Source organism: Telopea speciosissima, chromosome 2 (genome assembly GCF_018873765.1).
Source record: "Telopea speciosissima isolate NSW1024214 ecotype Mountain lineage chromosome 2, Tspe_v1, whole genome shotgun sequence".
NCBI lineage: Eukaryota > Viridiplantae > Streptophyta > Magnoliopsida > Proteales > Proteaceae > Telopea > Telopea speciosissima.
In genome coordinates, this window is record NC_057917.1 from 69251856 (window position 1) to 69279466 (window position 27611).

Genomic DNA, 27611 nt, shown 5'->3' on the forward strand with positions numbered 1-27611 from the left:
GGTTGCAGTATTGAAAATAGGGTTCCTAAATGGTACGGTACGGTATTGGTATTGGTATTGGGTACCTATTTTTGGTACCGTACCGTATTACCGAAGCCGTACCGGTTGACAAGCCTAGTACCCAGTGCACAAGGCTCCCGCCACTGCGGGGTATGGGGAGGGTCATAATGTACGCAGCCTTACCCTTGCTTTCGCAAAGAGGCTGTTTCCAGACTCGAACCAGAAAAGATAAAAAAAGAAAGAAAAAGGAACGACCAAATTAGACTCCACAATCTGTGCACCACGGTAATCGAAAGTGGTAGTTACACCAATGCCGTCTCTGAAGACGCTGTTCGCAAACTCGGTTTAAAGACAAAGCTGCATCCTAATCTCTACAAAGTTGCATGGGTGAACAACACTAATCTTAAGATCAGCGATCGAGTTTGCTCTCGTTCTCTATTGGCGGGCTGGTCGAAAAACTGCAATGGGACATCCTAGTATCCTACCCTTAAAGGTTTGTCACATTTTCTTGGAACGTCCGTGGTTGCTTGATAAGAATACTCAACATTGTACCTTATAAGCACATGTACTCCTTCAAACATGGTGGGCTTGAAATGATGTTCCTCACAGCTAAGGACCTTCCGCCAATAAAGCTTCAGTGGACAACAGGATCTTTTCTCCTCCAGCGTGATAAATCAGATGGTCTCCTCGGTCCTTGTCCAGAGTTGAGTTCTTTTAGGAGGAGGAGAATTGATGCAGTAGCACATGACTGGATGGACCAACATGGCCGAGTTTGGAAACCCAAACCCAGACAAAACCGGTCCAACAAGGGTTGGAAGTAGATTAGTTATTATTCATGTCTTTTATTTGTTTTGGGTTGGATACGGAATAGGCTAGTTTAGTCTTAGAGTTGGGTTATAGAGTTTGGTTGAAAGTTAGTTTCAGCTTTATATCCCAAATAGGCTTCTTTGATTTTCGTTTATTTAAACCTAGTAACCCAACATTGGAAGAGAGAATTTAATAGTAAATTTGACTTGGTGATGCACATCAAAACTTGAAGAGGGCAAAAATTAAAGTCAGAAATTACTGTTCACGTGAACAGTAACACGAGTTGCTGTTCACGAGAACAGCAACTTGGGTGCATATTCTCCTATTTTAGTTTCTTATTTAGTTTAGTTTAGTTAGTATCCTACTTTCCTAAGTTAGTCTTGATTCAGTAAGTCAGTTTCTAATTCTACAGATTTAGTCAATAACTTAGTTTCTATTTCTGTCTTTTCTTGGAAAGCAAGTTTTTGCTCCTATTTATTTGTAAGGCTGTTTTCAGCCACCCCCACGATTTGTCTAAGTTGAATGAAAGTTATTTTCCTACTGCAAGCATGGTTATTCTCAAGTTTGATTGTGAAGCTTAAAGGGCAGAGGGCTTGGCTGAGAGAGCCGAAACCTTAGGGCTGCTGAGAGCCAAATCTCCTTATCCCCTTCTTCTATCCTCTCTTCTCCTCCCTTCCCTACTCGATCATCACTGCTGTGCTATTTACTGTGACTACAACTAATCACTGTGAGAGTATACTTCGAAGACCTGAATCAAGCCTATTGTTATACAACTTGAGGAGGCTCTAGAACACCTGCAGATCTGAGTTTTATTGCAGCAACTTCAAGCTCTCTGATCTCCAGATCCATCCATCAGTTGTTGATGATATTTGGAGGCTGAAGTACTCTCAACGAACCTTTCCTTCGATGGTAAATTGAGTCCAATCCCATGGTCAGGTTTGATTATATCTATGAGTTTCTAAATCTGAACTTAACCTTCTAATTCTGAGATCAGTTGTTATCTCGGCATCTAGCCATCACTTGTGGCTGAGATTTTGAAGGTTCATTCAACCCAATAAGACCTACCTTCGATTGGTTCTCCAACTCCATCTGAGTTTCTGAGTTACTAAATCTGCTGCTGGTTATTTTCTGGTTAATTTCAGTCTTTATTTTGTCCGCTTCTGTTGCTGTTATCTTTGCTCTAGCCAACTGATATAGTTATATAACGATCCTACTGTAGAGCAGTTCTTACTTGAACCCTTTCTACATTATTTGGTATCAGAAAGGGATAAGGAGATTTGGCTCTCAACAGCCCTAAGGTTTCGGCTCTCTCAGCCAGGCCCTCTGCCCTTCAAGCTTCACAATCAAACTTGAGAATAACCATGCTTGCAGCAGGAAAATAACTTTCATTCAGCTTAGACAAATCGTGGGGGTGGCAGAAAACAGCCTTACAAATAAATAGGAGCAAAAACTTGCTTCCCAAGAAAAGACATAAATAGAAACTAAGTTATTGACTAAATCTGCAGAATTAGAAACTGACTTACTAACTCAAGACTAATTTAGGAAAGTCGGATACTAACTAAACTAAAATACGAGAATATGCACCCAAATTCCTATTCTCGTGAACAGTATTTTCTGACTTTTATTTTTATCCTCTTCTTCAAGCTTTGATCTGCATCACTTGGATTTTGCTCAGGGTGAGTGTGTTATTACATGATCTCTCCCCCTTCCCTGCAACACTGAGATCCCATCTCAGATTTCTTCTCTTCTCTAACTGGCCCTCCATCACTCTATACTTGGGAAATTTCATTGTTCATGGAAAAGGTAAATTTCAAAAAAGTTAGGAGGAGAAGTCAATATATTCCAGCACCATTTCTCCTCTCAATTTTCCCCCTCCTTTATTCACGTGAAACTCCTGCTTCCTTCAATAGGACCATCATAATGGTCAAAATTCAAACCTCAATGCCTGGAAAACTATCCAAAGACAAATTATTTTGTTTCGAAAACAAGGCTAACCCAGTTTCAATTTTGGAGTCAGCAGACAATTCACTCAATTTTGGCAAGCATAATATTCCATATGTTTACTGTTATGAGATGCCAAAATATAAGGTCTTTGGCTTGTCCTAGCCAAGACCTGGGACTGAGTCCTGCCTTCCCCACACCCCAACCAAAAATACCCCAAATGAATTGTAATCAATTTTGTCTAACAACAACAGCTCAGCCTTATCCCAACTAAATGGGGTCGGCTACATGGATCCTTGCCTTCCAATCAACTTTACAAGGTCATACTTGATACAACGCCCCAGACAAAAAAAATATCATAGGGGATACCAGGTGGTTCTTTTCGCCTGTTTTTATTTCAATAGTTATAATCTTTCGCCAGAAGCAGCAATGCCATAAGTCCAGAATATATGTTTTCATCAGGATGAAAGATGGTACAATAGACAGATCTGTTACTAGTAACACAAAGATTAACAGACACATTCATGGAATCAGGGATAACATTAGTGCCTGACCTAGGAGAAACAATCAGAAATGTAGAATAGAATCAAAAATAGCAAAGGACAAAAGTACAAAGACCTGGAATATGCTTAAATACAGAAAACAAAGGATTTACATTCCTTACATGTTTTTTTTTTTTGTTTTTGTTTTGTTGGGGGGGGGGGGGGGAGAGTCTTATATGGGATTAAATGGAAATAGTTAGGACCCTAAGAAAAGACAAACAGAAGGAAGCAGTATACTTACATCAATATCACTGGTTGGAAGATAAAGCCCTGTCCTAAATGATCCAAACACTTCAACCTACACAACATTGGTTATGAAAAGAGACAAGATAAAATGACTTATGTGTAGTACAGCTTTCATTTGACTGAGGAAAAAAGGAGTGGTAAGAGTGCTACTTGAGAGCTCTAAAAGCGTAATGAGAATACCAACATAAGTGTTGAGTTGTTTATTTTCTGGGGGAAAATAAAGCCCTAGATAGACTGAATCTGCATAACAGGGTTCGTATAGCTGAACCCAAACAGTTGGAGTAATACTATGATAATGATGATGATGATGATGACAATTATGGGGATGAAGAATACAAAAGCAATTTTTTAAGTTCTTACCCTACAATGAGGCCAAATATATTTAATGACTTCAGAAACGCATTCTACAGCCTTGGCTCGTGACGCTTGCTCTTCAGGCGTTGGAGAGAGAAAGGAGCAAAAATCAACAATCTCTGAAACATCCACAACCTCAACTTGTTCAGCTACCATGACATTACTCTATGAGACATATCTAAACAAGTGAATAGATGCTTAAAATGGAAAACAGACCTCCTAGTTTTGATGAATTGACCAACAAAAGATATCCAATATATCAGAGAAATGAACTAATAAACCCAACAATGTCTGAAAGACTCGGGCCTAGCCCAACAACGAAGGTCTAAACATTTCTGGAACTAATCGCGTATCATATGTTACTTCTTAAGTAATCTTATTACTAGAAGGGAAAAAGACAAAATCAGCAATACAACCCTCAACTCAACTCAACTCAACTCAACTAAGTCTTACCCAAACTAAATTGTGTCAGTTATATGGATCTTGATGTAGTTCGATAGAACAAGAAGGCCAGCAACAAACCAGATCATCAAACTGGACCAACAATGGATTAGTAGGAATTTGAGAGCCCAACAGGTTGTATGGGCCATGGGATTTATATTTTTAGGTTTACAATTGTAATGGGCCAATTCTATAAGCCCAAATATTAGGGATTTAAGTCCAATACGGGATTAAGTAGTTAGTTTCTATATTGCAATATTATAGAATAGCTTCTATTTTGAAGAGATTTAAGTTGTAAGGGATCCCTCCTACATACAGAGAGGTTTCCTATTTTGCTTATTTCCATTAAGTTATAATCATAGTTGGCAAGGTGTCCACGTGGATCTCTAGGGGCCTACATTTACTTAAGATACTATTCATAAATAAGCAAATACACCCCTATTTGAATCCAATAAAAATAGTTAAAAAAATCAAATTCCAAAAGGATAAAAAGTCAACCCTCACAAGTTCAAGAACAAAAACTGGATTTTTGGTTGTAGGTGAGATTTTCAACTTTCTAATGCTGGGTTTTTTTCTCAAATATAAATCTAAAAATTCCATAAATCTTAATATGGTAAAACAATGTTAAAAACCCAAAGTGCAGTAAAATATTCATTTGCTTTGATATCTAAAAAAATAATTTTAGTCAGAGCAATTTTGACAACCTTCGCACACACCGAATAAGGTTTGACCGGAAGATAACTCCTTTTATATAAATCAGATTTAAGCAATCTTGGATTGGTTGGAAAGCTGGTTTTGTGTTCTACTTAATACCAAAAAAAAAAAAAAAAACCTCATGTAAAAATAATACCATTTGATCAGTCAAACTTCTTAGAGAACAAGAACATTTCTCTAAATCGATAGCAGTTTAATTACTTATTGATAAGCTCATATTTTCTAAGAACAGTATAAACCAAATGTATATTTTGATTGTTTCAAACTTCCAATAGCTGGCTTCTTCAGTTCTGCTGTCTTCTAGTTCTATGTTGATTTTTGATGACTTTATATGGCTCAATATTGATTTTTGATTACTTGATGTGAGTTAAATGTTGATTTTTTATGACTTAATATTTATTTTTTATGACTTGATGTGGCTCAATGTTGATTTTTGATGATATAAGGTACATATTGTAGCATACTAAATAAATGCTAGAAAAGAGGGGAAATAAAAAATAACACTTGGATGCCTTGGTCACCTAGGCGTAGGTGGGCGACTTGTTGCCTAAGCACTTAGGCACCCCTCCATCGCCTTAGGTCACCTTGCTGCCATGACAACTATGGTTAGAATAACGAGTAGGGTATCACACCCATTATCATTGATTTGAGAAATAAATTAGCTTTCAACTTGTGACCGGGTTTTGGGGGTTTCATAATCATAGCTGCTCTACTATGGGATGCAGTATGGAAACCTTAGTGCAGTTCCTTCTCCACAGTTAGGTGAGAGGCCTAACATATCTTCTATCTTCTTCTTTCTCAAACAGCAAAGGTTAGCTTCCTGATTTCTATATCCTATGGCTGGTAAGATCAGTTCCCTTTCTGAATCTGCCTGTTTATTTAGTCACAACTCTGTCGGGTGAATTTCCATTGGAAATTTTTTCTTCTCAGTTTCTTGTTGACCTGTCCATCAATTCTGGTTGTTCACAGGTTCTGGGTCTTCTTTTTTATATTATCTACTGATTCTGCAGTGCTCTGTGTCTACTGTTTCTGGGGTTCTAAAGTATTAAGTCATCCTTCTGCAGTTACTATTCTGGTTGTAGTGTCTATCACTAATCTCTATTGTTTCTATTTCTGATCAGCTTGATTCCAAATCCAGAATCAGTTTCTATTCTTTGAAAGTTCCATTGGATTGGAACCATATTTTGAGGGTTTATTCCCCTAGTCCATAGTGTCTTTCGACCTGGATTACAGCCCCATCAGATTGCTCAGGTTTGAGTTATTTCAAGTCTCCCTATTCTGGTCCTAAGGATGTGTCCTGGGATCCTTACATGTGATTTGCATGTGAACCTACTTTTAGGTTAACCAGATTACATTAGATCTTGCTTCTCCACTCAACTCTATTTAAACTATAGTAGTTGTCAAACCTATTCCATGCATGTCTCTTCTCACCACATCTTTCAAAGCCATTTTAGGCCTCCTCTTAAATCTTTTCCCTCCCATCTGAATCATGTTAATCCTAGTTATCAGTGCATTTAAAGGTCTTCATCAGACATGCCCATACCACTTCAAACGACTTCCTCTCAACTTAGCATCTCCCAGAGCTGCACCCATACCACCTCTAATATGTTGATTCCTTATTTATTCTTCTTTAGTTTTACCACTCATTTTAATTTTGTTTATGTGTTATTTTTTCACCACCCAACATTTAGCTCCATCCACCATTGATAGTCTTATAGCTGTCCAATAAGATATGCCCGGATTTTAGTTGCAAAATCAGCAATGACCAATGTTGCAACAATGCCTCCAATATAATTGACTCATGGGCCATCTCCTTCCAATGGGCATGTCATTGTAATCATCAAATCAGTCTTTTTCGTTAAATTAAAAAAAAAAGAGTGAGCAAAGGCTCTTAAGTTAACCGAAATTATAATAAATGTGGCTTCTATTTTTCCCCCTTGCCACACTACTCACGCTGTGATTAACGAGGGCCGGATGAGGCCAACCACTGAGAACATATAACAAAAAGGTAATTGAAACGTAAACTACCACAGTCGGTAGTTTTACACAACACCAAATGTATACCTCTTTTTCAACAACACCAGTTTAGCAATAAGAATTACGAACTAATACTGAGTTCCCGCGTCTCAAGTTTTTCTATCAAAAAAAGAAAGTCTAAGTCTGTATCCAATTTCACAGAGGAAGTAGAATTAACCCGGAGAACTAATCCCTCCCCCCTCCCCCCCCCCCCCCCCACAACCAACAAAAAACAAAAACCGGAAGAGTGAAAATTTAAAGTATCCTGCGAATTTATTGATGGAAGAGAAGCGTGAGAGTACATTACCTTTGTGAAGCTGAAGCATAGCGCTCTTAAAACGACCATTGGCTCTGAACCAACCCGACTCGAGCACCCGTTCTTCAGTTCGAGCCACAGAGGTAGTAGCAGCAGGAGATAGAGGAGTAGCAGAGCTTTGTATCAAGTCATCGGCATCGTCGTCAGCGTCGACGTCGAGGGAGAAGTAATCTAGAGCGACGGTTTCCGGCGAAGGACAGTTGGGTAACGAAGCAGAAATTTGATTACGGAAGACAGAGTAGGGTTCGGGCGGTTCGATATCGGATGGATCGGTTGAAGTAACGGTAGAGGCAGACAGAGGGCCTAGGGTTTCGTAGAGTAAGCCCTCTATCTCCATTGCATGTATTGAGGTCGTAGTCGGCAACCGAAACCAGGTTGAGACGAAGCCAAAGAACAGAGGAGAAAGTAGGAAAGGGAAGGAGGGAAAACAGTAAACAGGGTTTGGAGTATGGGGCCTTGGCCGTTGGGCCTGCAGGCGGCTCCGACTACTCGTAACTCGGTGAGTCGTGACTAGACATGAAACGTACCGTTTGTAATAGTTCTTGGCTGTGCACTTTAATCCTTTTAGGGCATAGTGATACTGTGGGATGTGGCGGATCCGAATCCAGATTTTTATCCTGTGCAGTTACTGCACAGTGCAGTACTGCATCGTGCGGCGGCTGCAAAGGCCATGTGCATCATGTGGGGTCCGTTGTACCACATGGCCTCTGTTGTACCGCATGATGCAATACTGCACCATGCAGTAACAGGAGAGGATAACGATTCATCTGAATCCTGTCCAGCCGTGGCGTTGGCGGTAGTTGGACGGTCCAGCACCTCCCTAAGATGCTAATACCTGGCCAGGTCATAAAGGATAATTTCTCGTTTTAATCCATCTTCCTCCCTCACCAATAAAGATCCTCTCCAATTCTTTAATATGGCAGTTCCTGGTATTACCACCTTCCCTGTGTGATATGTGGCGTTAAAAGATCCTATGGTGGAGATTAAATTGCTCCATTTCATGAAGCCCAACCTGATTTAGCTTCCAGATCAATCTCAACCCGATGAGATTCTAAACCCAAAATGCAGAAAGTAGGAATGGAAAAAAAAAAAAACAGAAAAGGCATTCAAATGGAGTTTCTTAAGAACAAAGCAAAGCAACAATAATTAGCAGAATGGAAGTGTAATCGAGAACCAAATTATAACTATATTGGAGAACTGAATCGAGTAGATGTGGATTTGGTTTCCACTTCCAGAACTGAGTCGATTCTTGGTTTGGTTTCGGATCACATCGTCAAAGCATGAAACCGAACCGAAACCAAACCAAATGACCAAAACCGAACAGATTGACACCCTTAATCCGGTTGTGTGCAAAAAGCGTCTTAGGTGCTTGGAATTTTCACTTTTTCATGCTCCTGCAGATGTGCTTGACCAGAGTGGGCAGTGGTTTGGTTCACTTTCTCAACCTTCCGCCATTACAATATCGTTTTCCACCTCATTCTTTCCTGTGTCTCCTTTGATTTCTTTATTGTCTTCTTCTAACCAGGCCATTGACTTCCTCTTCTCTGATTTCCCCGTTGTTGCCTATACTCCATTTCTTCTTGACATTGTGCCTCTGCTTCCGCTTATCCATGGGGGAAGTGGAGAGGATTTAAATCCTAGTAGTAAGGCGGTAATTTTGTCAAAAACTGAGACAATCCTCAAGTTGTCCATTGCAGGAGTAATAAAGGAAACATTGGGGGTTGGTGTACTGTAGTAGTCTTGATCTTATAATCTCAGAGAAATACAACATTAAGAATTGTTGAAAATTAAATCACCAAATGGGATTATAAGAACTTATTTGTATGGTTTTACTGAAATCCACATATAGAAGGAGAGTGTAACTACTTCTTGACTTGGTTTCTGCAACCCAATAACAGTAGATGTGCGTTGAGTCGTGCCAAATGGTCACTCTTCTTAGATTGTGCTTCTCTTTTTGAAAATTAATACAGAAAGAGAAATACTTGTGTTGGTCCATTGGAAAAACATTGGTGCAAAATGGGTTACTAACTTTCCCTCTATTTATAGAGCAAATGTGATTCTTCAAGGTGGCCTTTCAAATCCATGCCTCAAGACTCTTCCTTCGAATGGTTGTGTTTCTGTAAAGAGACATGACTTATTCAAAAAGGTATCTTTCGACTTAAGCCTAAGTCCAAGCCCATATCTTTTTCACTGGAGCCCAAGTCCAAAAAGAAAATAAACGAGTCAAAAAAAATAAAACACCAATAAAAAAGATAAGTAGGCAATACACCCCAATCCACCTCATCTCGGCTTGGCTCGGGGCGGTCCGGCTCAATGCGTGTGTGGAAAAACCCCGAATACAGAACACAAGAGAGGAGAGAGAGTCTTCTCTTCAAGAAATGAAGAAGATTGAACCACTCAAAGAGTGCATCTTCCAAGGACCAACGAATCACGATCTTCTTATTCAAGATATCAATGGCTAATTAAGAATCCAATCTAACAAGAGATATTTTTAGGCCGATATTTCTCAATGAACAACGAAAGACAAGCACCTATGTATAGCGAGCATCTCCATAGCCAAAACTGACCCATCATCACGGGCCAAACTCCCATAAGACGCTCTATTGTGATTTAGCGATCCATCACAAATTCACAATGTAAGACTACAACATCTATAAGTGTGATCTAGACCAACACTCTCATGAGTCTATCTCTCACCTCCCCTCCTCAAAATAAGGAGGCAGAGGTGTCCCTTTTCATATAGAAAGGAGAGGGACACACGCGAAAAGGGTTATTTTTCCCATTATCTATATATGTATGGTGTCCCCCCCTCCTCCCCACCTGTGAGAAGGTCAGGCAACAACTGTATTAACCCAAACGTCTTATTCAGCGTATGAGAATTGAGTTTGGGACATTTTGAAGGCTGAGAAGACCAAAGCGAGATGAAGGTGATCGGTGCCACCGCCCACCGTCATTGCTGTTAATTAAGAAGCTTCGCAACGCTTGCTTGCACAGAGACTTGACATACTTATGTTCCCTCAAATGAAACCTGAATACCTATAAAAGTGAGTGTGTAGGTCCCACACGCGACAGGGGTGGTTTTCAGATTTCTTTTGTGTATGTGTTTGTGAGGGGATGCGTGGGTGGGGGGGGGTTGGAGTTGGGCTCACGTTCACGTACGTGAATGTATGAGAATGGTTCCCAGTCGTTCAGATGGAATTCACCCCATGTAGGGGGTGGGGGGGGGGGGTTGGAGTTGGGCTCACGTTCACGTACGTGAATGTATGAGAATGGTTCCCAGTCGTTCAGATGGAATTCACCCCATGTAGGGGGTGCGGGGGGGGGGTTGGAGTTGGGCTCACGTTCACGTACGTGAACGTATGAGAATGGTTCCCAGTCGTTTAGATGGAATCCACCCCATAGTTGGACCACTGGTTCAGTCCGGCATTAAGTATGTGCAGTACCATCCTCCTATACTCTTAAAACAATGTTTCGAAAAAAAAAAAAAAACAATTTTTCGAAGAAGATTCAATTCAATTATTTTAGTTTCTGAATCCAAAGATGCTGAAATTTCTATTTTTCTGTTTTGGCTAACCCAAACAGTAAACCACATTGGAGATGGGACCCTATAATTCTAAGATCCTAACTATGGATAAATGGGCATCTACATAAGGAGGCAAGTAATTTTCTCATCTTAACAGTGTTGTCACATAAACATTTCCTAAAAATAAGACAACTAAAATAATCCATACTTAAGATTTTTTTTGACTTCTCTATTTCCCAATTGAAATAATGATACTTGGGAAAATAACTTTTAAATTGGAAAATTGACGCAATAGAAAGTATGGAGGCCGGGTTAAATCTCGCTCTAATGCTTACAATCCTCAAATGCACAAGGCAAAGAAAATTCTATTTCCAATAGAAAAGAAGAGCAAATAAAATCAATTTAATTCATAAACTTCAGGATGTCTTTATTTCGTCCAAAACAACCTTCATATAAGAAGATCATATTACAAAGAAAAGGAAATCAAATTAAAACAAGAAAAAAAAAAAAGTACAAAAATAAAATAGAAAACTACTATCCTTAACCGCGCACAAAACTTTGGAGGCCTAGGTCGATCACCCCGTAAACTATTTGACCCGTTGAATTTTTGGTCCAATGAATGGACGGGCGATAGAGCACTTATTGTCGTATTGGGTATTGATATTATGACTTCTGTAACTCCAACCGAATCAAAAGTGATTACTCTCGAAAGTTACATTGGCAAATTAGTGGGAAAATTATATCCTCCAGTTCCCCGGTGCCTCTAATAAGGGGAGGGGGTGGACCCCACCCAGATAGTGTTTGAGCAAGGGTAGAGTGGTCATTGCGTCTCCCTTGTTAGAGGCACTGGGGAACTGGGCCGAGCAGGGAACTGTAGGGAATAAAAACTATAACTCGATCCAAATCAAAAGTTATGACCCTCGAAAGTTACATTGGCAAATTAATACTTTCGACCTAATTGGGTGAACTTACGGTTCATCCAACCGATCCAAAAATTCTCCATAAATCTTGTCTACTTCACATACTTATCCAAAGAAGATATTTTTTTTTTAAAGTTCTAAGATCATTTTATAATACACAACATGTGCTCATTATTAAACCGAACTGTGAAGAATTAATCAATGAAGAGAATCCACCGATATTAAAGGAACCAAAAAACCAAATCAAAGCCAATAGAAATAAACTCATCAAGAGAGAACATCAGCATGTGACACAGTGTGTGACAGCAGCCATATTCTCTTATGTACTTTTAGTACATAGTATCCGTACCATAAGATAAGGGAGACGTGAAGAAACATGTTCATCTCTATAAATCAAATCAAATTCCGTCTTTAGAAATCAAAATAATTAATAATCACCGACAACAAACGCGTTTCCCATTAAAGATAAAGGAAAGGAAGCTATAAATGGTTTCTGGTTATTGGGTAGTGAAGAAGAAGATCCATTCCATTAGAGACGTTTGGAGTGTTTGGAGTTTGAAATTTGGTCTACCCCATTTGAAGACTTGAGAAATAACAATGGCAACCATTGCCATTCATTATCTTCTGCTGTGGCTTCCTCTCTTCCTTGGGGGCCTCTTTTTCTTAAGAACCAATGCCCAACATAACGGTTGGTTCCCTGGTCATGCAACTTCTTATGGATCTACTCAAAACCCCACCTCCCTTGGTATGCTCTTTTCTTTTGTTTCTTTTTTTGTTTATTTGTATAATGTGATTATATATTGTTATGTATGCTTCAAATTCTAGTACCCTTTTCGAAGAATGACTCGCTTCGATGCTTTGTTGTAAATAGAGTGAGATTGAGGTTTTGATTTAGGGGTTTCTGGGAGAGACTAGCAGGACCGTTTTTGGGTGTTTCGATTTACATAGTGAAATATCTTTGCCTTCGCTTGTGGACGTAGCACACTATATTGGTGTGTGAACCACGGTTAAATCTCCATGTTATCTTTCTCTATTTTTGTTTCTATTTGTGTTTTGTTATGTGTATGTCTTACATTTATGGATGATGTTTGTGTATGAAGGAGGAGCTTGTGGTTATGACAACACCTTCCATGCGGGGTTTGGCATAAACACTGCAGCATTGAGTGGGGCACTGTTCAGAGGTGGTGAGGCTTGTGGTGCATGCTTTCAAGTAATGTGCAATGCCCGCCGTGACCCGAAATGGTGCCTACGCCGTGCCGTTGTTACTGTGACCACCACCAATTTCTGCCCGGCAAACAATCAAGGAGGATGGTGTGATCCCCCTCACCGGCATTTTGACATGTCCACGCCTGCTTTCTTTCAAATTGCTCGACGAGGCAATGAAGGCATTGTTCCGGTCCTCTATAGAAGGTACTCATGAAGTGAACAACAAAAACTCAAATAAAAGACACACATAATAAAATAATCTCACATCAGATGTGAGTAGCCTGATGTGGAGACTTATAAGTATTTGAGTATCTTCTTCTTAACTATTAGCTTTTAAGGACGAATACTCCCCAAGTCCTTAACTGTTATTGGCGAAGTCTGATCTCAGTCCATAAAATGTTGTGGTGTTCCTTCGGCGGGCCGTTTTGCCTTTGAAACACGTGTAAATGGCCTAAAAGTGCATACATTAGTGTTGAAGCCATTGGCCCCTATAGAGCTTGTTGAGATCTTCGATTTGATATGTATTTCGCCCTATTTTGGTTCAAATCTCGAACCAGACTTGGTAGATCTCTAGGGACAGTTTTGTTCTTTATGGGTTAGGGTTTTCCTATGTATTGTAGTTATCTCTTTGAGAGATGAGTGAGAGGGTTTGTATTTACTTCACAGAAATAGTGGATTTGTACTGTCGCTCGGTCAAGTAAACCACGTAAAATCTTGTCTTGTGTATGCTTGATTTCTCTTTCTCTTTGCTTTCTTTTGCAAAATCACCATTCTGCTGCGTTGTTTTTCTAACATGGACATGTATTTTTTTGTTTTTTCAGGGTCCCATGCAGGAGGAGGGGAGGGGTTCGTTTTACCTTTAAAGGGCAATTCAATTACAATTTGGTAATGATCTCAAACGTGGGTGGGAGTGGATCTGTGAAAGCTGCATGGGTTAAAGGATCAAGATCTGGAAGATGGGTACCCATGCACAGGAACTGGGGAGCAAACTGGCTAAGCAGCATAGATCTCCAAGGCCAAAGGCTGTCTTTGAAGCTCACCTTGGTCGATGACAAAACCCTTGAATTCTACAACATTGTGCCATCAACATGGAGATTTGGACAAACGTTTGCTTCCCAACAGCAGTTCTCTTAAAAGTTTCCATTCTTTAAGTCCATTAGTACTACTTTGGCAACAAGAAGACAAGGCACTGGGGACTGGGCCGGATAGGGAATTGAAAGTGATAATTTTCCGTGTTACTATTCTTTATAAGGCTAAATGTAAGATGGAATCTCGCTAATTCCTTTTCTCATGTTCTTTTTTATGGAAAAATTTTCGATGTAATTTATAATGAATCCAAAAAGTGAGCTCATCTTGAAGCAAAGGCAATAGGGTCAAGATAAATGTTCCATTCAAGTTAATACATAATATATGTTGGATGTGTTAGTTGGTCCATAGTGTGCTAGCACCAAAAAACAAAAAAAAAAAAACCCCGGATAGTATGAGATTTAAACGTTTAAATTTGAAAAACACTAGACAAAAAAGACGGTAATATATAAATATAAATCGAGAAATTATTACCTAATACCAAGATCCAAAAATTAAAAGCCAACTATAACGTCATAGGCTATGTTTGGAGTTTCCAATAAGATGGGTTTCACTTCCAAAATCCCAAACCCATGTTTTCAAGAGAAGGAAGAGAGCCTTTTAAGCAATTACTTTTATTACACATTTTGAATCTAACTCAAATTAGTAAATCCTAATTGGATCATCCAATAGGATTCTTCCACTTAGCATATGATATATTTACTGTTTAGAGTTCCCAAAATATAAAGAGAGATTGGGTAGGGGTAGAGGATGCTACTACCAGCCTCTCTTTCTCCTTCTCCACTCCTGTCACTTGCTTAGTTAGTAAGTTCGGGAGCGGCAATTGAACGGAACGGATACGTGACGGCGCTTAAACGGATTAGACGGTAATAATACTTTTCAAAAATCCGGCTTCATAAAATGCATACGGTAATAATACGATGCAGCGTTTAATACGGATATAATACGGCATAGACGGCAATAATACTTTAAAAAACGGACATATATTCATTATATAACATGCATTCACCACCTAATAAACAAAATAATATCATGATTTTATTAACTAAAATAAACACAATAATATAATATGCTATATAACATCTCTAAGATTATCATTTAACATACCAAAATATCAATAATCTACAAGAAATGAATGTAGATTGTCCGAAAATGACATGAGCAAGTTGAAAGACCAGAGAAACAAGAGGAGAGTACAAGACTTAAGTGCCGCTTTGTTGAACGGAGATGGCGAGGATGATTGGAGATGGAGGGCGGCTACTTTTGCCTCTACGGTTGGATGTTCAACGCCAATCGAAAGGGACGAAAGGGAAAGTGAAATCGTTTCCCTAAATTCTAATCTTTTGGATAATTTTTTTATAAAAAAACGATATATCGTGTATTATTCGAGTATAATACGTGCTTGCTTAAAAAACGCGTTTTTTTATAAAAATACGGGAAAATACGGGGACGAGAGTATTATACGTTTAAAAATACGGGAACGCATATAATACGCGTATGATACGCGACTTTACTAACTAAGGTCACTTGGCATGTAATTCTTTTATAGATTAGGGTCCCCAAAGGAAGGGGTTGGGCATGCTACTAGCAGCCTCTCTTTCTCCTTCAATTGAAACTTGAAAGAACCAGTTGATTTGCAAAAGGGACGGAAGTTGAAGTGCCATATTCCTTTTGAGGTAATGTGCTTGTGATACTTATTAGAGGTAACCATAAACTCCTTTGCGTTCTTGTTACGTTTACCTTAATACCAGTGACTCAGTGAGGAACGATTCATAATTAGAAGTTTTGAGTCAAGATCGTTCCCGCCAACACTCTATGGCTTTTGGAATCTGCTTAGCCTTAATGTCATCCAGTTTCAATTGGGAGCTAATCATTCACATATATGTCAAGTTGTACACCTTTGCTGATGTTTTCTGCTGATTCCAGATTTGGTACCAACTCATCTTTCTTCCCTGTGCTAGCATACAAGGTGAGGCTGGGACCTGCCACATGAGGGCAAGTATATACTGACATGGACAGACAGCTTCACAGACCATCACATCTCAGAATCATGTACTAACAGATATTCACAATTCAAAGCCCTGGAGTGTATTGGGGAGTTTGGTAGGAGAACAGGAAGAGTGGAGTCACAGTAGACAAATGATAGAATTCTCCTTTTTTTCTTCACCCCACTTTAAAATAAGTAATCAGTCTAGTCTGAAACCACTTGCAGAGTTGAGACTGACAAGAATCAGGCTAAGAAATAAGGAATACAGAGAGTTCCCAACCTTCCGTGAAAACTGGAACACCTTCAAATACATTCAACGTCGATCCAAGTTCGTATCTGTCCACCTTCATTGAATACATGAAATGGCCAACACAAGAAACTAATCCAGGTTTGGAGCTGTCATTGGCCAAGTCAGTGGTCAAGACTGAAAACAACCATAATAAGAGGTTTATATAGTGGGAAGATTATGTCTCCCACGACAAAATTTTGAAGTTTTTATGATCACAACCATCTGTTAAATGATGACATACTAAACTGACTATTCCACTTTACGAACATTAGAGCTCAAATCACAGGATAAAGTCAGTTAAGATGAACCAAGACGCACAGTGCATGTATAATATCATTAAAGACACATCTCTTCCTTAAACATAAACTGAAAGCTGCCATCATGTTATTTGAACGGTATCGAGTCAAGAGTAGATAACAGGCCTACTCAGAGAGTGTAGATTTGAGCTCACCACTGCTATGCAGTTCCAGTACAATATCACAGCCTCCAATTAACTCGCCTTTGTAGTAAAGCTGAGGAAAAGTAGGCCAGTTTGAAAAGGTCTTCAAGCCCTGCCTCACTTCCTCATCAGTTAAGATGTCAAAGGACCCAAAACCAACGCTCTCCTCCCTTAAGGCATTCACTACTGTAGAGCTGAAACCACAGCGTGGAGCATCAGGTGTACCCTTCATGAAGAGCATCACTGGAGAAGAAGAGAATAGTTTCTTCAACCGGTCCTCAAGGGGCTCTTTATTAGTGACACCTTTCTCAGCTAATACCCTCATGAGCTCCCCACTCTTCTGCATTTCTAACACAATATCGGATCCCCCAATCAGTTCACCTCCTATATAGAGTTGAGGGTAGCTCGACCAGTTAGAGTAAACCTTCAGCCCTTGTCGTACTTCATCATCAGTAAGGATGTCAAAGCTCTCAAAGTCCACCTTTTCCTGCCGAAGAATCTCAACAACCTTGCTGCTGAAACCACACCTGGGTTCTTCCGGTTTCCCCTTCATAAATAACATGACAGGGCTTGAATTTGTGAGGCTCTCCAGTCGAGAGGTCAAGGCCGTACTCAAGCCAGTGGAGTCTGAGACACCACTGCATTGCAAGGAATTAGTTGAATAAATATTTCCTGTTCCAGTCTTTTTTGCCTCATCAGGACCTGCTGCAAGAACCCCTTGGTCTCCAAAAACTTCTTTCAATTCACCACTCTCATGCATTGCAATTACTATGTCACAGCCCCCAAGAAGCAATCCCTTGCAGTAGAGCTGCGGAAAGGTTGGCCAGTTGGAGAATTTCTTCAATCCCTCACGCAGTTCATTATCTGTTAGAATGTCAAAGCTCCCAAATTTGACCCCCTCCTCCTTCAAAATTTCAACAACCTTCCGACTAAACCCGCACCTGGGCTCTTCAGGGTTTCCTTTCATGAAAAGCATAACCAGGTGTGAATGCACAAGCTCTTGCAGGCGCTTTTTAAGTGTATCACTGAGGCCTGACGTTGATGAACTTTCCTTTTGGGAAGAACCATTTTCCTTGGCAAACACTTTGACTGTTTCAAGGACAGCAGGTCCTGCAACCATCCCAAGGCTGGCAGGGGCAGCAGCTACTTCTCCAACATTGGTGGACCCTGCAACTTTAGCAACTTTGTTGGCCAGACTAGATGGATTTGCACCCTCTAATGTATCAATGCTCTTACCTTCCTGACAAAACATGCAGAGAAAGATACCTTAGGAGGGATCAGAGTGAAAATAAAACCTTTCAGAAGGCCAAGATGACAGAATTCAATAAGCAGTTGACGAACTTGGCTGACTTTCATCATAAAATTGCCGAGTCTACTGACCCAGCTGAGTCACAGTTGTATATCGGTCATCAATATTTGAATGCTGGCTTACAAAACAAAACTATCATATATACGATACCCAAGTTCCCATCAACAGAATATTTAATACTATCATCAAGAGCACCAAACAAATAAATTAGATAACTGATTGCACATAAAATGAGAAATATTAGACACAATATGGAATTTTGAAACCTTAGTAATGCAAAGTCGACCTCGAACCAGGGAAACCAGCAAGAGATCGATTGCAGCCAGGATTAACACAATAATGAACAAATTAACTAACTGAAACTTTTCTTGCTTTTTCTTTTCTGTTTACATATGAAAGAAGAAGAACCAAAAAGGATAAGAAGAAAGGAGATAGAAAACTCAAGACTCTTAGACATGGATCTGTGGATGTCAGGGCATTTCTCCCCTGGTTATGCCCCCAATGAAACACAACACCTATTAAGAGACGTTGGATCAGACTCCAAATTATTACATGTCTTAACATGTTACAAATCAACCGACTTATCAAAGTCTCACAGTTATAGATAAAGCTTGTGGACTTGATATGACTAAAGTAAAAAAGCTAGATAAGATATAGGTGTATTTAGAATTTGTAACCTTCTTTTGATTGCCCCTTGTCTTATTCCCAAAAATTCTTTAAGTCCAAGGGTAAAAAAATGTTTTCAAATAAATTGAAGGTGACTTATCATTATGCCATTATCAAAGTTGTCATTGTCTTGCACATTTTCGAGTATACATGCAAAATTACTTCCAGAACGTAAGACTTGATATGACTAAAGTAAAAAAGCTAGATAAGATATAAACACACCTACATGACAAAAGTAAATAAATGACACGTGACAAGGCAAAGTAAAGCAAACTTGTGGAGCATGCCATAATAATACACCGAGTTGTACAAAATCTTTAATCATTATTGGTGAAGCTTGTGGACCAAACAAAAAACATGTGATGATGGGAAAAAAGCCTAAAGATTCTTGATGACAAGACAAAAAGATTGAAGATACCAGCTTCTTGGATACTCAAACACTATGGAGCACATCGGGGGATGACAAGTCATCGTTGCTAATACCAACTGGGCCAAAAATATCCAGCAAGGTGGGCCATGCAGGATTTTTATATCCGTCTACCATACAGTAGCTTGTAGGATACCTGTTATGGGTCTTGCTACTTAGCATGGTAGTGGGAGCCCGGATAGGAGAAGGGAAAACCCTAAGATAGGATTTTAGAGTTGTAGGAAAGGGGAAAGAGTTCGAGTTTACACAATCACACACTCTCACGAAGCAAAACCTAATAAACTTCTATTCAATTCACTGTCTCCGACTCTCCAATGTTGGGTTACATGCAAGTATTTAAAGAGAGAAATAATAAGTCTCCTAGTTAGACTATGAAACTGACACTAATCCTATGTATGCAACTCAAACAAATAAAAAACAAATAATAAACTACTAGATAACTAAAATAACTACTTCCAACCCTTGTTGGACCAAAAACCATTGAACAGGTTCGGTTTGGGTTTGGGTCTCCAAAGCCTATCCTGCTAGTCCAACCAATCAAGTGATACTTCATCAATTCTCCTCCTCTGAAAAGAACTCAACTCTGTCGAGTTTGGAAAAGGACCAACGAGGCCGTCTGAAGTAACACGCTACAGGAGAAACGATCCTACTACTTTCTTAAGTTTAATGTCAACGAGATCCTTAGCGGGAAAAAACTTTATGGTTTTTTTGCTGTGCTTGAAAGAGTAGGCATTCGCATACCCGCAATGTCATGCCTTCTTATCAAACAACCACGGTCGACCAAGAAGAATATGACATACTTTCAGTAGGAGGACATCACACCGTACTGTATCCATGAATCCACCAATACAGTAGGTGAGTAAATACTTATCTATAACCTGAGATTAGTATTATTCATCCATGCGACTTTGTAGGGAGTTGGATGTGGATCTAACTGCAATCCCAGTTTACGAACGACGTCTTCAGAGACAACATTAGTGTAACTACCTCCATCGATTACTAGACTACATAATTGGCCATTGCACTTTACATAGGTCTAAAAGATACTGTTGTCGCGCCAATCTTCATCCTCATCACTTTCATTGTCGTTGACTTCATCTGGTTCATGCTCTGGCGCTAAATCAACTGTCTCAACACCAAAGTGCTCTTTTGGACCACAAGGTATAAAAGAGTCCTTATCAACATAAACTACCAAGAGGTTGGGACACTAAACATTGAAATATCCATATCCTTTACACGTGAAACACTGATGGGCAGCCTTCGGCATCATAGGAGGTCTGTCGAAACCACGTCAAGGTGGAGAATATGGTCTGCTAGGGCATGAAGATACCATATCATAATCAAGCCAAGGTGGAGAATATGGCCAGTTAGGCTGTTAAGATGCCTTAGATGATTCAATAACCTGTGGTTTGCTGAATGACTTTTCCCCGGGGGAAGATTGTTGCTGACTGTAATTGTTACCCCTAGGAAAAGTGTCTGAAAAATTCCTTCGAGTGTAAGGCCGTTTCAGACTTTATTCTGCCGGATATGCAACTTGTACAACATCTCCCATTGTAGGCAGTCGATTGGATAATGGATACGAGTGCAATACTAATATGAAGGTGTCAACCATTGCGGAACTAGGCCACCAATACTTCTTCATCCCAATCAAAATCAGATCGAGTGGTGTAATAATAGAATCTAGCAACAAATTCTTCAACAGTTAGGTTTTCCTGTTTCAACTGTGCAAACCTGAGGTGCATCTGCTGCTTGTAGTCTGTAGGCAAAAATCTTCGGTTCTTAGCTTCACTCATCTCAACCCAAGTAGTGACAAACACAATACCTCAGGTGCGATTCTGTTGCTGTTGTTGTTGTTGTTGCTTGATCCACCAGACTCAAGCTATGCCTTTCAGTTTAGCCCCTACAAATAAAACTCTCTTAGCCTCAATCAAATCTTATCATCTGAAAAAGCTCTCCAAACTGTGAATCCAATCAAGGTATTGTTCTGGATTATTATCCCCATAAAAATCAAGGACGTCTAGCTTTGCTGCTCTTTCAGTTCCATGATCATCATATTGACCAACTCCATAAGGTGGGGATGGTGGCGGTGGTGGCGTATCATGAGACGAGTCCTTTGGGACGGAGTTGGAAAAATCCACAGATAGCATGAGACTCTTTCCTTTATTTGAAACCATCAATCGGTCAATAGAAGCTTGCATGGTTGTCATCATAATATGGAGGGAATTGACAGTTGCAGTAAGGGTATCGACACATTCAATGAGGGTATCAACTTTTGTCTCAGTTTCATCTTTGTATGAGTTGAGCTGTTGGAGAATCTCATTGTTGACCACCATGGTGAAAGTAAGCAGGAAAAACACTCAAGACAAAGGTTGAATGAGAAAGCAGTAAATATTTTAAGGTTATAAGAGGAAAGGCAAAACTGTAATTAAGTTGAACTCTATAAAAGGATGGCCATATAGTAATATTGGAGTTCAAATAGAAACACAAGGATATAACGTATCAAGGAGGAGAGGGTAATCTTAGAAATAAGTAAAAAAAGAATAGAACAATGATAGAAAGAGAGGGCAATTCTAGAAGACAAAAATTAAGACTTAAAATAAAATACGATGCAAGGATGAAGATAATATGGAAATAATTGGGTTTTAAAAATAGAACTTATCTCTCGTTGGTGGGACCTGGGTCGTATTCGACCTCTGGAGGGCGAGAATGGAGCTGGAAGAGTTCCGACTTTGAGAATGAGGCTGGAAGAGATCGACTCCTACAGCGGTTGGGGGAGTTCTGGGACTTGAAGTTCGATAAGGAGAACTGCAGGTGCAAGGGGCTGCGATGCGACGCAAGGCGAGGATGGACCAGGTATGTCCGATTGTTCTTTTGTCTTTGTCTTTTTTGGTTCAGTCTCTCTCTCTCTCTCTCTCTCTCTCTCTCTTTTTTTTGATGAGTTGTTGCTGGTGGAACACAGGGGCGAAGGGGGAGGGGGAAGTACTGGAGTAAAAGAGAACGCGGTGGGGGTTTGGCTGGCAGTGGAATCGAAGGGTGGGGCTGGTTCAGTAAGGCAGTGGGTTGGGTTTCTTATTAAGAGAGTGGAATCAAAGGGGTTTGAATAAAGGAGAGGGGTTTTCAGTAGAAGTCGATAGGATGGGGTTGGGGTAGGGTTTCAGCGGGAGAACAAAGGGATGGGGCTGGCGGGTGATAATGCAGGGGGGTGTTGGGTGTTGATTCGACTGCTCTGTTCTAGACAGAGTCGAATTTTTTATTTATTTTTTAAAACTGCTGGTATATACAGCAGAATGGCAACGGGTAAAAAGAGATTAGAGAAGAAGTAGAATGAGATGAGAGAGATTGGCAGGGAAGAGAATGAAAAAGGTTGATGGGGAAGGAGATGGATCCTTCGGCTCTGATACCAAATTGGTTGGGGGGGAGGCGCTCAGATAGGAGAAGGGAAAACCCTGAGATAGGATTTCAGAGTAGCAGGGCAGGGGAAAGAGTTCACACAATCACACACTCTCACGGAGCAAAACCCAATAAACTTCTATTCAATGCACTGTCTCCAATGTTCGGTTACATACAAGTATTTAAAGAGAGAAATAACAAGACTTCTAGTTAGACTATGAAACTGAAACTAATCTTACGTATGCAACTTAAACAAATAAAAGACAGAAATAAATAAACTAATACATAACTAAAATAACTACTTCAACCTTGTTGGACCAAAAACCATTGGATCGGTTCTGTCTTCGGGTCTTGAAAGCCTATCATGCTGGTCCACTAGTCAAGTGATACTGCATCACATGTCCTTCGAAATCTTAGAGCAGATGAGTGCATCAAATGGTTGATGCCGTGTCAATCAAAGCTTTGCTCCAGAGTCTAATGAGTACAGATCTTCACTAGTTCTATAACCTCATTCTGCTTCATATTGGTAAAATATAGTTCAGGAAATGTTGTCGATTAGGATGAGAAATTGCCTACATGCTCTGGATCCATGTTATTGCACAGACAATGTTCATAACATTATTCTACTGTGTTCTGTTTTTAATCCGAGCTAGAGTTCCAGAAAATTTATAATGAGCCCGAAAATGTATGGTAGTATGATCATGGACTCTATAATTTCCATCAACTTGCCCTATGGGCTCCAATAGTTAGTGAGGGAACAATAACCTAAATGGGAGAATCTTAGCCTTGTCAGTAAAGGTCTTTGAAACCACATTTACGCAACTGCCACTGTCAACAATAACCTGAGTGGGAGAATCTCCAGCGCCCATACGGGTATAGAATATGCAATGCTGACACCAATCCTCTCTTTGGGTCTCCGCTTACTAAACACGGCTGACCATATCTATGCCATACACATCATCATCATCTACCCCCTCATAACAAACAACTGGTAGCTCATCATCCTACAACTGAATAGGATCTGTCACATCTCCCTCATCATCATCATTATTAATCCCTTCTAGTACAGCGTTAAGCTTCTGTCCCAAGGGGGCAAAACTTGGCTACATGGCCATACTCCAGACAATGAAAGCATTGAGTCTTGCTACTACTAGCCATTGGGGCTATACCCTTGTTGTCAAAATGGGAGGGTGTAGGGGTGGGGGCTAGTCAACTTGTGGATCTGGTCACTGCCATAGTCTTCCTGTTCTCCCCTACTTGAGGGCCAAATCTCGTCATGGAAACTCTCAATAGATCTGCTACACATAAGGCATCTTCTAGAAACAGTCCTGAAAGTCATAGATATCTATCACGCCCATCTCCTTCCGGATCTCTGTTCTCAGTCACAATTTAAAAAGGGACAGCATCTGATCATCATCTTCATTTAATCCAGTACATGATACAAGTGCGTCAAACTGCTGCATATACTCAGCCACTAATAGAGCTCCTTGCCGCAATGAGTTGAGCTGAGCTGGTCATGTCTCATGTAGGCGTGCTTTGTAAGTGGATGGAAGATATTCACCCTTCAATTCGTCCTTCATTTCAAGCCAAGTGCTAGGGGATGTCCCCCCTCTGATGTAGCTTCCTCTCATAGTGGTTCCACCACTCTCGGGCCGAGCCTCCTAATTTAGTCCGTGCAAGCTTCATCTTCTTTGGCTCTGACAATTCATACCAATCAAAGTAGTCATCTAAACATGAAAGCCAATCATAGAATACCTGTGGATCGTGCTTGCCGTTTTACTCCTTCAGCTTCAAGTACACCTTATGAGAATTATCATTTAGGCGATGTGGCGGCCCTGCATCAAAATAAGTGTGGTCGTGGTCCTCAAAATTATGCATCGGTGTAAGGGTTCTTTGAGATCCCCTCCGCTGGCCGTTATTGGCAGTGGAATGTAACTGTGTCTCTTCATTAGCTCTAGGTGGTCTAGTAAACTCAGCCGTAGGGTCTTTAATCCTTTGCTCCACAAGAACCATACGAGTGTTGAATTACCTAACCAAGTCGGCTGGATGATTTATAAATTCTTGCATGCTCATTGGACTAGCTTGTGGGTCACTGTTAACCATGTGCTCTGATACCCATTGATGAAGAGCACTAACTTCGAGAGATTAATGGACTACAAAACTACAGGAGAAAATCACAGTGACCAGAACAGTAACTTAAACAGAACAGAATATGAAAAATTAAATAACTTGATAACCAGCAATCAGGTGTGGCTGGAAACTAAATGGGACTGATCCAACGGACTCATCTGCACAAAACTCCTTGAACAGAATTAGAAAGTAAAGGATAGAAAATAGAAGGTGAGAGGAGAACTCGAATAACTCCAGATCCAGAATTCAGATGGGGTCCAAAGTCAGGTTGAGGGGAGGTCCTATATAGTTGGTTGAATGCCTAAAGTTCAAGATTCATCTAATGGGCAGATTGGGAGAAATAGACAGAAACAGAAAATAGCAACTAAGGGAAAACTACAGTAACTCACAACCCATTCGTCTGATGGATCTCAGACTTGGGTCAAAGGCAGTAGATAGGGGGAAGAACAACATATTCAAAATCTCTCCCCCCCCCCCCCCCACCCACCAACAAAACAAAAAAAAAATATGATGGGTAAATTTTGGGAAATCAAAGACTGAAAATTCAACTATGATGCTGCCCAATAACCTATCGCAGACACTCCAACTGAGCAGGAAACAAATCAGAACTTGAAGCAGAGTCTCAGTAAATCAATAAAAAATTAATGGGGGTACTGTGATTACCTGAATAGAATCTCATGACAGTAAGGATGATTGCTGGACTTCGCTGGACAGAGTATTAGTTGCAGAACAAACAGGAAAGCACAAAAAGATAAGGAAAAGGATTGACCTGGTTTCACCACTGAAGGCCAAGGGAAGCTTCACCACAACCATTAACAAAGGTTTCACCACCTTTGGCTGCAACTAAATCACCATAGGAGCAAGATCTTCATGAGAGGACACGTTTTTTGTCGAAATTGCTGCTTCAACAGGTTACAAATTTGTGGGTTTTTATTTGTTACTTCAACCAAGGAAATTGTTCCCTCATTTGAGTTCCCATTGTTCTCTTGGTTCCCTGACTTCCCTCATATGATTTCTTGTTTATTGGAGGGTTCTATTTGATCCTGCCTGGGATTAGACCTATTCAGGTTCTAGTCTTACATTAGTTGAGGGTTACAGTATGGGTGACATTCCATCTTCCTATCTGGAAACACTATTAGGGACAAGCCATAGACCTTCCTCCAATTGGGATCCGATTGTAGAACCAAAACAGTTGCTTCTCTACAATAAAAAACTTGATACTATCAATGATTTTTTCAGCCAATGTCAACAGAAGCTGCAAAATATTTTTCGTTTCTAGCCTTGTATAACCAACACATGCCAGTCAATCTCCTAAACAAAAGCATGTTGGTTTTTTTTTTTTTCTTTTTCCTGAAAGCAAGTAAGGAAAAAGCACATTAAACAATTTTCCCATCTAGTTCAAGTCCCAGTTCTTGATCCCACTGAGTGGCTTCTAGGCTTGAGTATATAGACGGGAATTTCTTGTGCTCCGGTATGGACTGTGGGGAAAAAATGTCTTGTAAATGGAGATCTATATGCTACAACAAAAAGGAGGGAAGTCCTGGAAATGCGCCCTAGATTAATGTATCACTTTTCAGGCCAGTGGAACACTTCTCCTCATGCCTTCAGTGTTTGAAAAGACTAAAGTTGAAAATCTTAGGCCATCCATGCAGAATATTATAATATAGTAGTCAAGGCATCGTCTAAGCATCCAGGCGCCTTGGTCACCTAGGTGGGCAGCTTGGTTTCCTTGGACGCCTTAACGGCCTTGCTGGTTTCACCTTGCCTCTAGGCCCCCCTCCAACTACTTAGGTTGCCTATACCATGACAAATAGACAACTATGTATTATATATTAGAATGCCCATGAATAGTCGACTGCAGATGCCCAAAATGTGCTCCTTTATGGAACATCTTCAGGCACTTAATATAACATAAATGCCAATACACATATATGGTACGCAACCTTTGATTGGGTTGGAGGAGGGGGCGGGGAGGTGGCTACCCACAACTATCATCAGTAAGCTTTTCATTATAAGTGGAACTACCTTAATGTTATTACTTAAGGCAAGGACTCAACATGAAACGTTAATTATTGCTTTGAAACAAAACCTGAAAGCATATCTTGAAGTTTACCTTCATTATCTTTTGAAAAGTAGAAAATTGCAATCATCTCTCAATCATGTCCCTTTGCCCCCTTGCCTCCCGGTGTTTAACAGGATTGTAAAATAAATTTGATAGAAACAAAATTATTAAAGAGGGGGTTGGGGGCATGAATATTTCTTCCAATATAGCGTTGCCCGTTGCTAAACTGACCTTGAAGAAGACAAAGTAAGGAACTGCGGAAACTGAATAGGCCTCAGAGATTTCTGGTTGTTCTTCGGCATCAACCTGCAGAATACAACACGAATTGAATGCAATGAGAACATCATCCATTAGAATAGATAAATGATGGCCAAAGTAATCATAGAAAAATCACACCGAAAAAAAGAAAAAAATAAGGATAACCCTAACACCCACACGAAAACAGTATTTGAAAAATGCAAACCCAGTTAAGAGAAGCAAATGAAAATAAGATCAGAATTTGTCAAGGAAGAAATTAGAGAGATGAAAGGGAACAAACCCTGAAGAAATGAGCATGGGGAAAATCGGTGGCGAGATGGGTGAAGAGTTGGTTCATGTGCTTGGACGCTTCACACCAAGATGCCCAAAAGAGGAGAACAATTGGTGAGCCTTGGCGGACCATGTCATCAAGGTCCTTCTTTGACTGCAGATCCTTCACAGTACCATCCATGTTCGAGATTTCCTCTTCCGAAAATAGAAGAAGAAGCAAGAACTGCTTTGCAGTATTGAAGGTCGAGGTCTTCGAGAAACGAAAGAAAATG

General features: G+C 40.1%; 3 protein-coding genes across 3 annotated transcripts in view; 1 reads left to right on the plus strand and 2 right to left on the minus strand.

Annotated features, from left to right (window-relative positions):
* Positions 1-7864, minus strand: part of LOC122652507 (terminal nucleotidyltransferase 4B) — a 30293-nt gene extending 22429 nt beyond the window's left edge. Inside the window, exons 1-3 of the mRNA XM_043846267.1 lie at positions 7369-7864; positions 3897-4009; positions 3532-3588 (exon numbers count right to left, since the gene is read on the minus strand). Coding sequence (XP_043702202.1) covers positions 3532-3588; positions 3897-4009; positions 7369-7714 — 516 coding nt within the window. The 5' untranslated portion in view covers positions 7715-7864. The remainder of the gene's footprint in view (positions 1-3531; positions 3589-3896; positions 4010-7368) is intronic.
* Positions 7865-12365: 4501 nt separating this feature from the next.
* Positions 12366-14160, plus strand: LOC122652662 (expansin-A12). The gene is made up of 3 exons (XM_043846468.1): positions 12366-12565; positions 12921-13230; positions 13848-14160. Exons 1-3 carry the CDS (start codon positions 12418-12420, stop codon positions 14158-14160), a joined length of 771 nt encoding a protein of 256 aa, XP_043702403.1. The 5' UTR covers positions 12366-12417.
* A 2453-nt stretch (positions 14161-16613) lies between these two features.
* Positions 16614-27554, minus strand: LOC122652875 (monothiol glutaredoxin-S17). Its single transcript, XM_043846752.1, has 3 exons — positions 27350-27554; positions 27043-27117; positions 16614-18067 (listed from the first exon to the last, which is right to left on the minus strand). Exons 1-3 carry the CDS (start codon positions 27518-27520, stop codon positions 16811-16813), a joined length of 1503 nt encoding a protein of 500 aa, XP_043702687.1. The 5' UTR covers positions 27521-27554; the 3' UTR covers positions 16614-16810.
* Between the last annotated feature and the right edge of the window lie 57 nt (positions 27555-27611).